A 16901-nucleotide genomic window follows, 5' to 3' on the forward strand; every position below is an offset into this window, starting at 1 on the left:
CTTGGCTAGAGTATTGCTTATGACATCTTGTTATGGAGTTCTTCAGTACTGGTGGCAGAAAGGGGGAAAACGGGTCAAAATTCAAATTTGTAGTTTTGTTTTTGAAATATAGCTTTTTAAAAAGCAGAAATACTGTAGTATCTGATTTACAAAAGAAAAAATATCTGGTTCACATGCTTCTTACATTATCTAACTTTTAAAGCTGGTTTATGTGTGTCTCTGTGTGTGTTTGTAAGATGACGATAGGCTCCGAAACAGCTGCACGGACTGAGACGGGAATTGCAGAGAATGTAGTTTGCCACTCGAGTCCTGTCTTAGGGTACTTTTGGAATAGCAAATTTAAAAGGATTGTTAAAAAAAAACCCGGCGGAAAACATTAGATATCTTATGAGCCATCGAGGATCCTCCCCGTCTAGGCTGTCAAAACTTGGTCTTGTTAAAAGACTTACTAGGTCTCAGTTTTTCAAATGGTTAACAGGGCAGGGATGTAGCTCAGTCAGTAGCGCGCTGGATTTGTATCCAGTTGGCCGCTGTCAGCGTGAGTTCGTCCCCACGTTCGGCGAGAGATTTATTTCTCAGAGTCAACTTTGTGTGCAGACTCTCCTCGGTGTCCGAACACCCCCGTGCGTACACGCAAGCACAAGACCAAGTGCGCACGAAAAAGATCCTGTAATCCATGTCAGAGTTCGGTGGGTTATAAAAACACAAAAATACCCAGCATGCTTCCTCCGAAAACGGCGTATGGCTGCCTAAATGGCGGGGTAAAAAACGGTCATACACGTAAAATTCCACTCGTGCAAAAAACACGAGTGTACATGGGAGTTTCAGCCCACGAACGCAGAAGAAGAAGAAAATGGTTAACGGGGAGATACATATAGCACATTTAGCAAAGTTATGCTGCCAAATCATCATAGATCAACATTTCAGTACAGAGATCGATGCACACAGTGGAAATAGATGTGACTTTCACACGACCGAAGACTATACTTACTAGCAGACAACAAACAGAGCCTTTGAACAACAGTTACTCCGGTTATTCGTCTTGAGTTATTTCCCCAGCCATAAGTTTCCTTGCAGATCTGCAGTCACGTAAGTGAAATTAACTAGTGTCATTGGAAGATTTTTTCCAGTCTTCTCAGTCAATGAAGCACTGTAAGTTCTATGCCGATAGAAGTCACTTTGGGACATCACGACGATTGACTTCAGTTATGAGCCCAAAGGCAACGATATCGACAAGAATGTACAGCATGCATTTGACATTAAATGAAACATCCATAGACAGTTTGCAACTCACCAGATCTGCCAAAGAGCCTTCACTCGTGAAAAACGATGATTTTAATCAGATGGGTATCGCAAACAATCTCTTGGTAACCTGCGTTCCTCCCTCCGTGGCGAAGTGACGGCGCACATTTGTTTGTTTGTGGCTGTTTATCACGTACAGCAGTCCCTGCAATGTACGGCCCCCGGCGTGAGCGGACACCTGACATGTACGGACACATTTGCTCGGCACGGAGTGTTTTCCTTCTATATTTGTCCCCCCTTAAGGGCAGACCGGGTAGGCAAAATGAGTTATTTTTGGTCTCATACACCTTTTTGGGGTTGTTGCATTTTTCACACCTTTGAACATCCTGGAATGCATTCAATAATCTGCTTTTGTCATTTTAGACATGTATTCATGTAAATAAAACCATTTTCAAACCGATGTTTTGTTGTTTTTGTCTGTGTTTTATCAAAAAAATCGAAAAAATGGTCAACTTTGGATACTCCGTGCTGGTAAATGTGCGCACATGACATGACCCTTCGCTGTTCAAACTGTGTGGAAATTTCCGTTCTTCAAGATGACGTCATCACCGTTGGGGAATTTCCGTTGACATAGGCACAAAGAGAGAGAATCCGTTCCAACCGAAACCCCGGAATTAATATATGCAAATATATGTAGGTCAAAGGCATTTGGCGCAAGCGCAGTAGACAACTTATCAGTCCCCCGGTGTCAACAAATCCATGACGTTTTCACCGATTCAGCAGCATTTTTCAAAGTTTTGAGCTGCGGAGAACAACCCTAACATTGGAAATGTTCGGCATAGTGGCAAGAAATGTCAGAGAAAGATGAACCAGCAGCAGCGAACAGTAGAAGGAAGTAACAACACTCCGAAATGAACCAACATTATCGTATTGAAGCAGACGACATTCTAAGATTCTTGACTCGACGAGGTGGGTTCTGCTTCTTTCTCTTTTCGATCTTGTTTGTTTGACAACGTGATTTATTGCACATTGTTATGTTGTTGTTGTTGTAAGAATGTGTTAGGGTTTGCAGGTAAATGATAAACAGTTTGTGTCTGAAGTATTTTGCGTGTTTCTTGATCAAATTTACTGACCATGCCGCCGCCGCATCCCCCCCCCCCCCCCCCCCCCCCCCCCCTCCCTCGATCATCTCTGTGATATCGTCTTCACAACCCCTATTTTATTGTTCTTCGCTGGCCAGTCCTTGAGAGCTTACTATGGTGTAACATGTCATCATTATTCTTTGTCTGGGGTCAAACTGAGAAGCAGCATCTGAGCGATGTACGACTGACACAGTTTCTGTTTCTGGTCATTGACCGTAGGAAAATAAGTACCCTACTAGAGAGCGTTCTCTAATTCTAAAGGATTGGTTTACACCAGCATGGCTGACCAACCTATCATTGACAGCAATATTGTTGTCAAATCTTTTCCATTAACTAAGGAATAAAAAAATAGATCCAATTTACTTCACCAAAGAAAAAAAAAGAGTTAAACTAAAGGACTGGGGATGCAACTCATGAATCAAAAGCATAAAGATCACCTGCAAACAGTGCTAGGTTTAGGAAATCTGAAAATGTATACACACACACAGAACACACACACAAAACAGACAACAGACAAGAAACAAGCAAATACATAGCAAGTGTGATGAAATAAATTAATTTTAAAAGAAAAATATGAAAAGAAAGAAAGAAAGAAAGAAAATAATTCAGCTAGTTTCAGTATTAGTTCCTGTGTGTATGTGATTGTGTGGTTACTCAAATCCCATAGTAAACTTGACATGTAAATTTTGTGATAGGGACCAATTAATGAATGTCTTTTGTGTGTGTGTGTGTGTGTGTGTGTGTGTGTGTGTTCGTCAACCGACATATGTGGGTACGAGCCGCTGAGGTGGTTGTAAGAAAACCCGCCTGGTTCAGTGGTTGGGGGCTGATTGGGATTTCTGATTTACCGGCCTAGCCAAAAAGTTGAGGTACACCCCATGTAACATGGTCATTTGCAAAATAAAGTACAAGCACTTGTTGACGTTTATATTGAGTCTTAAATTTTGCAGCTTATTACAAACAAAAACCATGGACAGTTGTATCAAATATTAAATCAGTGTTTGTGTATTTATTAGGTTGGAGCAAGGGGAGAGCCAGTCCTCCTGTGGTGGCAGCGAGGAGAAAGATTGACCTGATGGAAAAGTTTGCTAAACCGGAACTACCCTCTTCCACAGCAGAAACATCAGCTTTGCCATCTTCTGACCAACCATAAGAAGATACAGATACTTTGCCATCTTCTGACCCATCACAAGCAGATATGGATACTGGTACTGTGCAACGTCACTCCGCTGACATGTGTTGGGCTTTTGTCAACATTGATCAGCTCAATCTATTGCTGAAAGGTCTATATCCTGTACTGAATGCTTGTCTGATAGCAGTCTGATTATGAAAGAAGGTGATGCATCAGCCCAAGGATTTGCACAGGCCCTGCATCTGGAGTGCATATGAGTGTCCATTCAAGTCTGCAGTTGTTTACTCTTCTCCCGGTGGTAAAGTTGCATTTAAAATAATCCGCGTTTGACCATGTTGGTACATGGAAAGGGACATTCAGCTTTACAGAAATTTGCTGCAGTGTTAGGATTGAGCACAGAAATACTGTAATTAAAATGTTGCAACTTTTGAATGGCTTGATAGCTTTGTTCCATTTGTGTATATATAATTATGTAATGTTGATGATTTGTGAAGCATCATTTCTATGCAATGGAATAAGAAATCAGTGCATCCGTTGGGTTTTTATGAGTCTGACAGTTTGGTTCTGATCAATATTTTCATATCAGCACAAACACAGATAATTGACTTTTTTAATGTTTTCATATGATTTTTTTTTTTAAATCAAAAAAATCTGATAATTTGATTATCAAATCATTTCCCCTTCATAGTTAAAGTGTTATTCTGGTTAAAAAAAACCACCCCATTAATTCAAGCTCTACTGTGGTACTAGTTTACCGGGGTACTAGTGAGACTCTTTTACATGCTGTTTTCTCTACATGTAATTTGAGACAAAATGTGGTAATTAAAATGTTGTAACTTTTGAATGGCAAGATGGATTTGTTCCAATTTTGTATATGTTGTTTATGATTTGTGAAGCACCATTTCTGTGCATGGAATAAGAATACAGTGGATTCCTTGTGTTTTTATGAGTCCGACAGTTTCGTTTTGATTCATATCTGCACTAACATACATGAGTTTTCAAATGATTTTTTTTTTAAAAGTCTGGATAATTTGATCGTCAAATCATTTCCCCATCATAGTAAAGTGGTTATTCTTATAAAAACATATTAATTCAGGCTGCACTGTGCTACTAGTTTGAGGTACTGGTTGGAATCTTTCAAATGCTGTTTTCTCTGAATGTAATTTTCAGACAAACATCTGTAATTAAAATGTTGCAACTTTTGAATGGCTTGATGGATTTGTTTCATTTTTGTTTATGTTGTTTATGATTTGTAAAGCGTCAGTTTTGTGTATGGAATAAGAGTTAAGTGCATTGGTTGGGTTTTTATGAGTCTGACAGTTTGGTTCTGATTCATGTTTTCATATCGGTACAAACAAAGATGGTTGTTTTCATATGATGTATATAAAAAAAATCCTGATAATTTGATTGTCAAATCCTTTTCCCTACATAGTAAAGTGGTCATTCTGATAAAAACATATGAATTCAGGGTGCACTGTGCTACTGGTTTTTTTATGTACTGGTTCAAATCTTTAAAATGCTGTTTTCTCTGAATGTAATTTTCAGACAAAACGCTACAATTAAAATGTTGCAACTTTTGAAAGGCTTGATGGATTTGTTCAGTTTTTGTATATGTTGTTTATGAGTTGTACAGCATCAGTTCTGTGTATGGAATAAGAGTTCAGTGCATTGGTTGGGTTTTTATGAGTCTGACAGTTAGGATTTCATGTATTTTTCTTATCAGAACTGAACCGGTAACTGAAAATGCTAAATTAAAATAATATATTGCTTAGAAATGCTTTTCGATACACAGAATTATTAAACACACACATATTGCTGCAAAGAAGAAAAATTGGATCAAAACATGCACTGGTTCACAAACTGCAACATTTTAAAAAAAGCACATTTTATAACGTTTTTCTCACATTTTGGTGAATAAAAACCCCAAAAATTGCTTTTCACTCAAAATTTAAAATGGTTTCCCTTAATTAGGTTATTCTGCTTGCAAAAATCAAACAAGCAGCAAGCTGTTTCCAAAATAAAAAAAAAAAGTGCTTGCCTACCCTGTCCCCCCTTAAACGGACACCTGCAAAACGTGGACGCGGACACTCATTTTCGGTCCCAACAGCAGGTCATACCTCCAATGTACGGACAGACCATCGTCAAATTTTCACCACAACAAAATCGATAACAGAGCAGTCCGGCTCTTGGTACAAAGATCACAGCCGCAATGGCGTGACGACAGTCACTGGTAACTTGAGTGCACCTGTACCCATCAGGAGGGGGGGTAGTTTTGGTCAGGAGTGGAGTACATGCGAAAATGCCAACATGAAACTGCACTGTGCTCTTTATTCTTGTCTGTTGGACGTAAACAACAGAAACCACAGTCGATGAAGGTCCTGAGCGAAAGAGAGTGAAAAACCGGCCACAGTTCTCAGCATCGTGTGTCTGTGTGTAACCTCTTTCATTGACAAGATACTCTTGTTTCCCCTCAGCCTTGACCAGTGAGTCGGTTGCCTAATCTGTGAACCCTTCAGTTGTCTCGCTTTGTCAAAAGTTAGGACACAGTCAACTGGTTTTGCTCTGAGTGAACAGTTGGAGCTGACTTCTCTGGCCACAGCCCCAAACAGTACATGGCTGGAGGGAGTGAGAGAGAGAGGGAGGGGGGGGGGGGGTGGAGGGGTAGCTGGCTAAACTCTGTGGGGTGTCCGGTGTCACTGCATGTCAGCAGGAAGAGCATTGGAGAGAAATAGAGAGGTGTACTCTTCCACACAATTTCCAAGCATCAGTTGTCACGGCTTGGGGTAGGCATTAGTAAGGGAGAGTGGGAGCTGTGTTATGTACAGTGTATTTCCGACTGAAGAGTGAAAAGTCACTGCCATGCCACATGATCGGCATGCAGTCAATAAAGCCAGACAAGATGAAAATAAATTACATGATTATGACATGCAGCTCTATCTGCTGCTATTTATTCAAACTGGTGTTCAAGCTTATTCTTGCAAAGCATCTGCACACGCTCCACTGTGCTGTGTTTGTGTGGCTGCTTTCGTATGTCAGTGCATGGTGAGTGTGTTCACTGCCTTGAGGATTTATTTTATCTCTTCTTTTCAACACTTTTCATACAAATCATTTTTACAGAACGTTTAAAGAAGTATTAGGAGTTTATTGTTTAGTAGCCACAAGAAGTGATTAGCATAGACTCAATCCTGTTGTTTGTGTGTCTCTGTGTGAGTGTATGGGGGAGGGGGTGGTGTGGTCACCCCTCCCGTGACCGGACACCTGCAATGTACGGACAGTTTTGCTATGGCCCAAGGGTGTCCGTTCATGAGAGGGACTGCTGTAACAACACAGTTGAAATTTGTGTGTAAAATATCGTCAATGTGTGTGGCGTGTCATCTCCGAATCAGTTCGTTATCTGCGTTCCAAATGTGATGGCATGAACAAATTTGATTGCAATATTTTATACAAGAAGTAAATGTCATTGATTCTGGCTCAGTCTTGTAGATTTTTTATGCAGTGTTTTGGTAGTGTATCTGCTTGAAGCTCATTTGGAGTGTTACGCTGATCGAAGTCAGGGACCCAAAATGTGACATCAGTCGTATGCAGGTTACGCCTCGGAACACACTTGCATTTCACAAAGACAACAATAAATGGCAACATTTCAAGAAATGCATCAGTTTTATTAAATACTATTTAAACAATAACAGCACAGACACGATTGTTATCAACAACACAGAACATGACAAATTCAATGAAAAGTGGCTGCTGATCTGCCTTGAAAACACAGATTTTTCACCAAGTTTTCAGATTTTTAGCATTCACTTACTTTGAAAACAATTACCTTTCTTGCAAAAAAATTAGGATGAAATTGACAAAATAAACATACAGTGATTCTAGGGTGTTCCAAGTACCTATAAATGCTGAGAACCCAAAACACGTCATAGAACAATTTTTGGTCAAAAATTCCGTGCTACCTCTTACCTTAAAAGGGGGGTTCCACTGTAATGGGACATGACGAAGGGGAGTCGTATAAGCATTTGCTTTTCTTGGCCTCATGCTGGATATCTGCCTCTGCCTAGTTTTTTTATGATGGGCAAAAAATGTGCACTGGTAATGGTGTACAATTATGTTCTATGGTTGCAGCAGGTCCAACTGACTGCATAGTGGAGGGCGAGGTCCTCAAGCTGGGTGGTCCCTTCCTGCAGACATGGCAGAAGAAGCATCTCAAGCTCTACCCCAATCGCCTAGAGTTTTACCACAAGACACGCGACGGGCAGGTTACTCGAAGCAAAGGCGTGGAGGTTTGTACATTTAGGGATTGTTTCTCTTTTTTCTTTTTTTAATCCTGGAACACCTAGGTTCTGAAAAGGAAGATGCCTCGGTATGTCAGACTAACAAAACATTTTGTGGTCAGAATGTATGGAACAACTTCAAGCATACAAGTGTTAAGAAGAGTGTTTTCGGGGTTGTTGCATGCAAGAAAAGTAGGATGATACTCAAAGTAAGCTGTTACAAATTACAGGAAGAAAACGGCATAAGTGTGTGGTACTTCTAACAGCCGAAAAGAGATAACGCATTTCAGCTTGAATTAAGTGCATGTTAACTGTATTATCTACATGTGAAAGAAATGTGTCTTCTGCAATTACAGTAAAAAGAAATTTGCTGCATTTTACACAGCTTGAACCTGATGGTTGCTTGGCGGTTTGTTCTCTCTCAAACAAAATCACTTACGTCAAAGTAAGCTACACAAATAAAGAAACCTTGTCTATTAAGACCACCTGTGATTTATGATTGAGGAAACATCACAGCCATAAGCATGAGTTGTTGGTGAGACCTTGCTGTTAAGATTGTCTTGCCTGTGTTCTGTTGAAATTTATGTTGGGGTGATCTTAATGGCAAGGTTTCATTTTGCTGTACTTAACCTACATCGCACTGATGACAGTTCAAAACTAACAAATCTGTCAAACCCAGCATATAAAACATATGAGTATGTTCACATATAAGTCACCTTCCCCCGAAATCGGCGTATGCTGCTTGAATGGCGGGGTAAAAACGGTCATACACGTGAACGTGGATCCTCAGCCCATGAACGAAGAAGAAGAAGAAGTCACCTTAATTTAATGACAGTAATGCAAGTACACAACTCGATACAAATTGTAAGTGACAGGGGTGGAATTTCTTCCGTCCTAGACGGATTTCCCAGGAAGAATTTGGCAACTTTTTTATTTATTTTTATTTTTATTTTGTATACCTTTTTTTGTTAATCCCTGGCAGCTGTTGTTTACATTGGGTTTGTGTGACGATGTGGTTGTGCCAGGTCAGCCACCTTTCACCATGTCCCAGACCGATTTCAATGTCATGTCAATTTGGGGAATGTGGCATCGTAGTTGCTAGGGAGGCCCATTGTCTCAAGGGTAAAAAGTGCATATCGAGGCATTTTTACATTACCTTTAAAATTGAACAGCTGTCCTGTAAGTTATGTTGTGTATGTCAAAGTACTTTTACAAGTGTTGTACAAAATATGAAGTCTGTACGATTGATACATTGAGAGTTATTAAACTTTAAAAGCGGGCAAGAATCCCTCTTTTTTTTTAAACTAGGGAGTCTGTACAGACTGACAAATTGAAAAAATTTAGAACAAATTGATTTTTTCTTATCATTTTATTAGGAGAAATGTTGTTATGACAAAAATATAGAATTTGACCTTAAAAGTGCATTTAAGAAGTTTTTTCAGCTAACTGAAAGATAACGCGATCCCGATGTATAGCGCTAAATTCTCAAAAAGCGTACACATGAAATATCGTTGCTTTTCAAGCTAAACATATGATGTGATATACTAAATTGAAGGTCTTTTTCGTGCAAAGTCAACTATTTAATAGTTGAATCAGTATTCTGAAACCCGGATACACTCAATGTAAAATTGTATGTTTAACACAAAAAAAGTTGAGAAAGTTATAGAATCAGCACTTTTACCACTTTAAGGGCTTGTTTTTTTTCCATTACCAAAGTTCATGTTTGCGACAAGTGAATATTCTGCATAGGTCAAAAAGCTAAGTAGGAGGTATAAGTAAGAGGTGGGGTAGGGTACAGGGATATTGTAGTATGGAGAATGCTTTTTTCTACCCATGCAAGCAAAGTCGCAAAGCAAGCACACAAAATAACGAAGAATTTGAATCTACAAGAAGAAAAGTTGAAATGACTGATGCAAAGCAGATCTATTCAGACATAGCTGTGCGACTATTGGAACTAAGTGTCACTGAATAAAGACGAGATCACAAAGACACCGCGTATTCAGTTTGGCAGTTTTTGTGTCACACATAGGAAAGCAGCACCTCTTTTGCTTTTAACGCGCTCTAAAAATCATTCATGACACGGATAATCTCACACTATTAGAGTTTTGAAGCGTTTTTCCTCACCTGTTTACCTGTATGATGTAATGGGTGAGTATTCGTTCTGAACAGTATCTCTCTGTACTGTATGCATGGGTCCGTCCGTGAACAAAAACAACCTCAAGACCCACCTCGCCTCGTGTAAACAGTTCACTCACCGTCTCAGATCTTGTCATGCTTTACCTGGGATAAAACCACCCCTCCACTTGGTCACATACCAACAATAAACAGCATCGGTGCTGTCTGTGCACAGTGGTCATGTTTAAAGAATTAATTTCGTGTAAGGCACTGATGCCTTATTCCAACATTAATTCATCAACATATTCAAACTCACCCCAGCAAGCAGTCAGGGTTTTGAATTTTGGTATGTGACTTAGTGGAGGGATAGTCGTTTCCCGTGTAAAAGAAACAGCACATAAGCAGCCAATTTGGGAACGTTTTCTGACGATCTGGACCTTAAAATGTTCAAGGGACATTCGCTGTACTGTCATTAAGAAACACCTGCAATGAATTGCTAGAAAGTGTTCCATAACTTTGCTAAATAATTATATAAACATTAAAGGCACAGTCAGCCTCCCGTAAACTGTCAGGCTTTTACACACAGTACAAACACCCTTTCGTTTAAACACTTACCGCTTGAGAACATCCAAGGTGCCCTACGTAAAGAGCGAGCAATTTTCAAAGAATTCATTAAATTACATATTCTTACTCCGAATCACATGATTAGCATTGACACACTTCGAGATGCTTAGGTCTGATAAAAGCTACCCGTCTAGGTATAAGGGCTCCCATGGGGTCGCCTTCACGCGGCGGGAGTGTTTCCACAGAGCTACCCCACCCCTTTACTTCTCTTCTTTTGTCTTATTTCTGCCTTACCAGTCCTTTCACCTATATTTCCTTCCAAGAAAACTCTCCCTACTATTCCCTGCAGTTTTCCAATTCTTTTCTTGTTGTCTTATTTCTACCTGACTGGATCCATCACCTTTATTTCACTTACCAAAAGTCTTCTTTTCCACATCCTTATTTCTCTGCCCCCCGCATGTCGTAAGAGGCGACTAACGGATTCTGTTTCTCCTTTTACCCTTGTTGAGTGGTTCTTGTATAGAATATAGTCAATGTTTGTAAAGATTTTAGTCAAGCAGTATGTAAGAAATGTTTAGTCCTTTGTACTGGAAACTTGCATTCTCCCAGTGGGGTCATATATTGTGCTACGTTGCGGGCCCCTGGAGCAATTTTTTGATTGGTGCTTTTGTGAACAAGAAACACTTAGCAAGTGGCTCTATCCCATCTCCCCCCTTTCCCCTATCCCATCTCCCCCCTTTCCCTCGTCGCGATATAACCTTCGTGGTTGAAAACGACGTTAAACACCAAATAAAGAAAGAAAGAAATAGGTATAAGGGAAGCAACCCCAACTAAAAAAGTGACAGCACCATGGTACTTGCCACACTAGGTTGCCTCCCCTTAGGGTGAGCTACGTCACCATTGGTGCCTACCACGTGATAACCAATCAATCGACTTCTATCACTTGAGAGGACAGGTCGTGTTTTGCTTTGCTCTGGCTGTTTGTGTCTGCGGACACCCACCGGCCTCGGCTCCCGTCTGCTTTCTGGCTGTTTCCAGCTGGTGAGATCTTTCCTTTAGTCCTTTGACTTGTTTTTGTTTTCTGCTGAGAATTTCTTACGTCCGTTGGACTTTGAAGTTTTCAGTGGTTGTTTTGGCTTCCTTTCGGTCGCCATTTTTGCTAGCACGTTGCTTTTTGCTATGTTGATGTTTTCGTCCGTGCTCGGACGCTTAACGCTCTTGTAGCTTTTTGTGTAGCTGCCTTTGGTAGCTACTACGCTTGTGTTAGCTTGTTTGCTTGCTTGCTTCTGAAATGTTTGTGTCCGCTCGGACTTGGTTAATTTCAGGAGTTGTGGCTTCCTTCTTGGTCGCCATTTTTTGCTAGCACGTTGTTGTTTGCTATGTTGATGTTTTCGTTAACTCTTTTGTAGCTTGCTGTTTAGCTGCCTTTGGTAGCTACTACGCTCGTGTTAGCCTCTTTGCTTGCTTGCTTCTGAAATGTTTGCGTCCGTTCGGACTTGGTTAGTTTCAGTTGTTTGTTTATTTTTCTCTCGGCGTTAACATGGCCGACAATGAGAAATAGAGGGGTGCTAAGGCCTAGGGTAAGGGCAAGGGCCCTGTTAAGCCCAAATCCTCTGCATCCTTGTCTTCTTGTAAGAACCCTTTAGTGGTTTCGGACCCAAGAATATCACTTGTTTTCTGTGCCGATTTCTGCTCCGGACGTTTTGCCGTATGGCTTTCAGTCGTCCGCTCTGCCTCTAAGGCTGCCGTTTTGACGACTGTTTCGGCTCCAGAGTCTAGTGCTCTGGGGCCTACTCTTATCTCTTATTTATTTCCAGAGATAGGTACCCTCGTTCGCGAGGCTATGCCGCGGGTGGACATCGTCGCAGCTCTGCCCCTCGCCTGGGGGTTAGGGGATGTACTCTCCTTGGCGTCTTTTTGATGCCTGTGCTTTCAGACTCCGGGTCTTCTCTTGACCAGGCTGCTGGCCGCCGTGACGATTCAGGACTGTCCCTGTGGGGACCTTCTTCTTCTCTTCCTGGCCGGCATTTGTTGCCTTCCGCTTGCGGTAGCGCAACAGTGCATGTCCCTCCGGGGATCCGGTCACAGCAAGGTTGGTGTCTGCAGCAGCCGTTTACGGCAGCTGCTCTTCCGGTTCCCGGAAGCAGAGGTTCACCGGCTAGTGCACAGGCTACTGTCACGTCCGGTCGAGCTTCGACTTACGTCAGCAGTCGTCCGCGACAGCTGCTTCCAGCTTCGGCCGGAAGTAAGAGGTTCACCGGCAAGTGCACAGACTACTGTCACGTCCGGTTCGAGCTTCGACTTACGTCAGCAGTCGTCCGCGACAGCCGCTTCCAGCTTCGGCCGGAAGTAAGAGGTTCACCGGCTAGTGCACAGGCTACTGTCACGTCCGGTTCGAGCTTCGACTTACGTCAGCAGTCGTCCGCGACAGCTGCTTCCAGCTTTGGCCGGAAGTAAGAGGTTCACCGGCTAGTGCACAGACTACTGTCACGTCCGGTTTGAGCTTCGACTTACGTCAGCAGTCGTCCGCGACAGCTGCTTCCGGCTTCGGCCGGAAGTAAAAGGTTCATCGGCTAGTACACAGGTTACTGTCACGTCCGGTCTGAACCACGCCTTACCGCAGCAGCCGTTTCCGGCAGCTGTCCTCCGGCGGGAATTAGAGGTCATCCCTCGAGTGCACAGGCTACTGTCACTTCCGGTTTGACTCAAGGTCATACAGGTCATTCCTCGAGTGCACAGGCTACTGTCACTTCCGGTTTGACTCAAGGTCATACAGGTCATTCCTCGAGTGCACAGGCTACTGTCACTTCCAGTTTGACTGAAGGTCATACAGGTCATTCCTCGAGTGCACAGGCTACTGTCACTTCCGGTTTGAATCAAGGTCATACAGGTCATTCCTCGAGTGCACAGGCTACCGTCACTTCCGGTTTGACCGAAGGTCATACAGGTCATTCCTCGAGTGCACAGGCTACGGTCACTTTCGGTTTGACTCAAGGTCATACCTACGGGTTTCCGGGCTTCAGCCCTCACTCTGTGCAGCAACAGATCTGGCTTAGCGCCGCTGTTTCAGCTGCACTTCCGACTCTGCACGGATTTTCCGGTTCATTTTCTGCCGCTTCCTCTGGATCGTCAGGGAACGTTGGACACGGTTTGCCCTTCGGGCATACGGGCCTCCGACCTCAGGTGAGCCAGCAGCTGCCACACACTTTGGTGGTGGGTTCGGCTGATCTCCTCACTCCCTGGCCTTCGGTTTTCGATGCCTCCCATCCTCCTCTTAGTCAGGTGGTGGGGTTGGGTCGTTTACCGGCAGGAAAGGGGCTTCAGGCTCCGGCCTCCCCCGCTCAGCGTCCTTTCTCGGGCTCTTATGGCTTTGAGCCAGCCCCTTCGCTTTCCACGTCAGACTCTCGGTCGGTTGTTGGTTAGCAGACGCTCTAGGGGTTGTCTTCCCGCTTCAAGGTGGCTCTTGAAGCGGCGGCTGAAGTCTCTTCCAGATTTTGTCCGGAAGGGGTTTATTCTTCGAAACTGCTTCTGCAGATGCTTTTTCGATGAGGACTGGTTCCCAGTCGGCGAGAGAGAGGGAGGGCTACTTCTGTTTTAAGGTGTCGCCTTTGGTGGCCTTTCAACTCTCTCCCATCTTTGCCAAACCCTTGTCTTCTGGCAGCGGCTGCCTCTAGTTCTGGTTTCTTTGCTGTCCTCACGGCCAGCCATGGAACTGGCGCGGGTTTGGTTTGCCTCTCCTGCGCAGGCTTCTTCTTTCGGCACATTAGTGGCTTAGAGGAAGTTGCCTTTGCCCAAGACGTCCCGGAATTTGCTGTCGTCTTTTGCCCTTTCGCGTGCACCTTTGCAGGTCACGCCGGAACTTCTTATTTGGGGAACGTTCGAGTCTCCTGCTCTCTGAGCAGACTCTCTTCCCCTCGGAGGAAGTGGGCAGACAGCTTTTGGAACTTGCTTCCATTTCGGAGACACTCCTTTACGGAGTCCTTGGCGCCCTTTACACTCAGTAAAGAGTAGGACGCAGGGGATGCTTTCTCCACCTTTGCTAGGGTGAATTTAGAACGGAGGAGGTCTTCCTCTCTGCACGAGGTCCATGCGGTCATGTACAGACGGGACTTGTTCCTCGTCCATTCCTTGTTTCATGAGGAATGAACGAGAGACACCCTTAGTTCTTCACCCTTGGTGGATGGGTCTCTCTTCGGCCTCCTGGCCTTGGAGGCCAGGAGGTAGGAGTTAGAGACTTGTAGGGACCTTCAGGTCTCTTCTTTTGCTCTTCAAGCTTTGAAGCAGCAAAACAGGCTCTAGCTAGCAGACTCAGCCCTTTCAGGCTATGTCCGCAGCTCAGGTTTGATCGGAGAGGTTCTTTCTTTCACATACGTTATAGTCTGTGTTTTTTGGAACAACAGCCGGCCTTAGGGCATCCGGGTTTTTTAGCCTCGGCTGGTGCAACAGCCATTCCATCCGTTGGCGGTGGTGGTTGTTGCTTTCTCTTATGGTCTTGGTCCTAGTTTGTCTTTCGCCGAGTCTGACTCTGTCTTTCTCTAGCGATCGGACGAGTTCTGGTGTTTCGTCCAAACTTAAGGTTTACTTGAGTTGTCCTCGGAAGTAACATTCAGATTTTCCTGAGGGTGCATTGTTTTTTGGCACTGCATGGTGAGGAGTCATTCTTGTGGCCTATCACCTTTCTCAGCTTTTTTGGCTACTCCTCTCCTTTCGGCAGAGGTCTAGTTAATGTTCCGGTTCTCTTGGTGCGGGCTTTTAGTCCAGCATCTTTTATGGCCGGCCTACGGGCGTCTTGGCTCTCAGCCTTAGCCTGTGTAATAGTCTCTTGCCTGGCATGGGCGACTACGGTCTCCGTGTCTTTGGAATTTGTCTCTTCCTCTTCTCCCTCATCCTGGCATTAGGCGAGTCGGGTCGACTTCCGGTGGGTTGGGTTGCCTGTTACGGTCACCCTTCTACCACATGCAACTATTACTGACGTTTGCCTGTTGTTCTCCGTGTCTGACTCTCAGTTTTGAGGTAATCAGACGCGTTTGGCTTTTCAGCTAAACTCAGGAATTTTTCTGGGTTTGGACTGCCGCGAATTTTACTTCGGGCCCTTTTCCCTGAGAACTCTTGTTCAGGGAGTCTTATGGCTGGTTGGCTTCACGGTTTTCCGTTTTTCCTTTCCAGTCTTGTTTTCTGGTTTAGGTTTTTGATTTTCATTCAATTACCTACAAGCAGACTGCTCTGCGAACACTCTGACTTTTCGTCATTTTGTTTAGGGTCACCGGTCACATCCGGCTTTGGCCACTGCGGTTTCCGCATTTCCGGTGCTTACGCACTATCATAGGTCGCTGCTTCCTCTTTTTACCCCTCTCTCTGCTTTCGCAGGGACTGGTAGAGGACGACTGGTGACCGTCTCCTTTTGAGATTTTCTCATTGAGTTGGACTCTGGTACCTGGTACTCAGGTGTCTCTCTCTTTCTCTTTTTCGGAGATTGGTCACTCTTCTGGAGCTGACTGTTATCTCAAAGGCCTTTCGGGCCTTACTCCATCCCAAGGGTTCATACTTGGGCATGGTTGCCTTACGGTCACCGCGAGGGTTGGTCCTTTTCAGGGCTGAGCGTCAACCTTACGCACGGATCGTTTCCAGGCCATTAGCATTTCCTTCCAATAGAAAGGGGGGGGGGTCAGCTTGTCTTTCCCTCTACTCGGCTCGGGTTTATTCAAGGCTTGGGTCTTTTTCTGGACTGTTTTACGGTTCAGGAGATTGGAAGAAGTGCTGGGCACAGCTTACTGGCTCTCTGATGTTGTCTTTCGCATTTTTTGCCTGAGAGACATCGCGGCTGTCAATCAGGATGGTTCTCGGTCCTTTTTCTGTCATTTGGCAGTGGGCCAGTTCCTGGCAAGGGTTTTAGAGTGAGTTAGATGTTTCTTTCTCACGGGGTCCTTTCCTGACTTTTGGCAGTGGGCCAGTTTTTGGCAAGGGATTTTCTTTCCCTCCGCCTTGTCGTAGCTATCTGCTATCTTTCCCCTCGGCTCGGCCCGAGCTCATTTTCCAGGGCCTGGGCCTCCTCCTTGGCCGTTTTACGGTCTAGGAGGTTGGATGATGTCCTGCGCACAGCTTACTGGCGCTCGGATTTTGTCTTTATCAGTTTTCGTAGGGAGACATTGCTGCCGTCTGTCAGGATGGATCTCGGTCCATTCCTGCCTTGGTGGCAGCTGGAGGATGTCTCTCCAGAACTTAAGAGTGAGTTTGAACTTTTTTGATCTTACCCACCACCTTGTTGGAGTTATCTGCTAATCATGTGATTCGGAGTAAGAATATGTAATTTAATCGAAAATTTTTAATTAAATTTTCATTTGATTAATATACTTACCCGAATCACATGGGTAATTCCCTCCCGCCTGCCCCGCTTTATAGTTTCTTCCCAATAAACATGCCAGAACTGGGCCACTG

General features: G+C 43.8%; 1 protein-coding gene and 1 long non-coding RNA gene across 3 annotated transcripts in view; both read left to right on the forward strand.

The window, feature by feature from the left end:
- The window catches only part of LOC138977044 (G protein-coupled receptor kinase 3-like), a 195907-nt gene that overhangs the window by 132143 nt on the left and 46863 nt on the right, over positions 1–16901 (forward strand). Inside the window, exons 17-18 of one of the 2 annotated variants that reach the window (XM_070349947.1) lie at positions 7639–7796; positions 8173–8232. In XM_070349947.1, the coding sequence (XP_070206048.1) occupies positions 7639–7796; positions 8173–8232 (218 nt within the window). The remainder of the gene's footprint in view (positions 1–7638; positions 7797–8172; positions 8233–16901) is intronic. The other variant, XM_070349948.1, reaches the window with a different exon arrangement.
- LOC138977075 (uncharacterized) lies at positions 1536–5098 on the forward strand. Its single transcript, XR_011459226.1, has 2 exons — positions 1536–2211; positions 3401–5098. It is a non-coding gene; the product is annotated as an uncharacterized lncRNA (long non-coding RNA).

Source organism: Littorina saxatilis, linkage group LG9 (genome assembly GCF_037325665.1).
Source record: "Littorina saxatilis isolate snail1 linkage group LG9, US_GU_Lsax_2.0, whole genome shotgun sequence".
NCBI classification, from domain to species: domain Eukaryota; kingdom Metazoa; phylum Mollusca; class Gastropoda; order Littorinimorpha; family Littorinidae; genus Littorina; species Littorina saxatilis.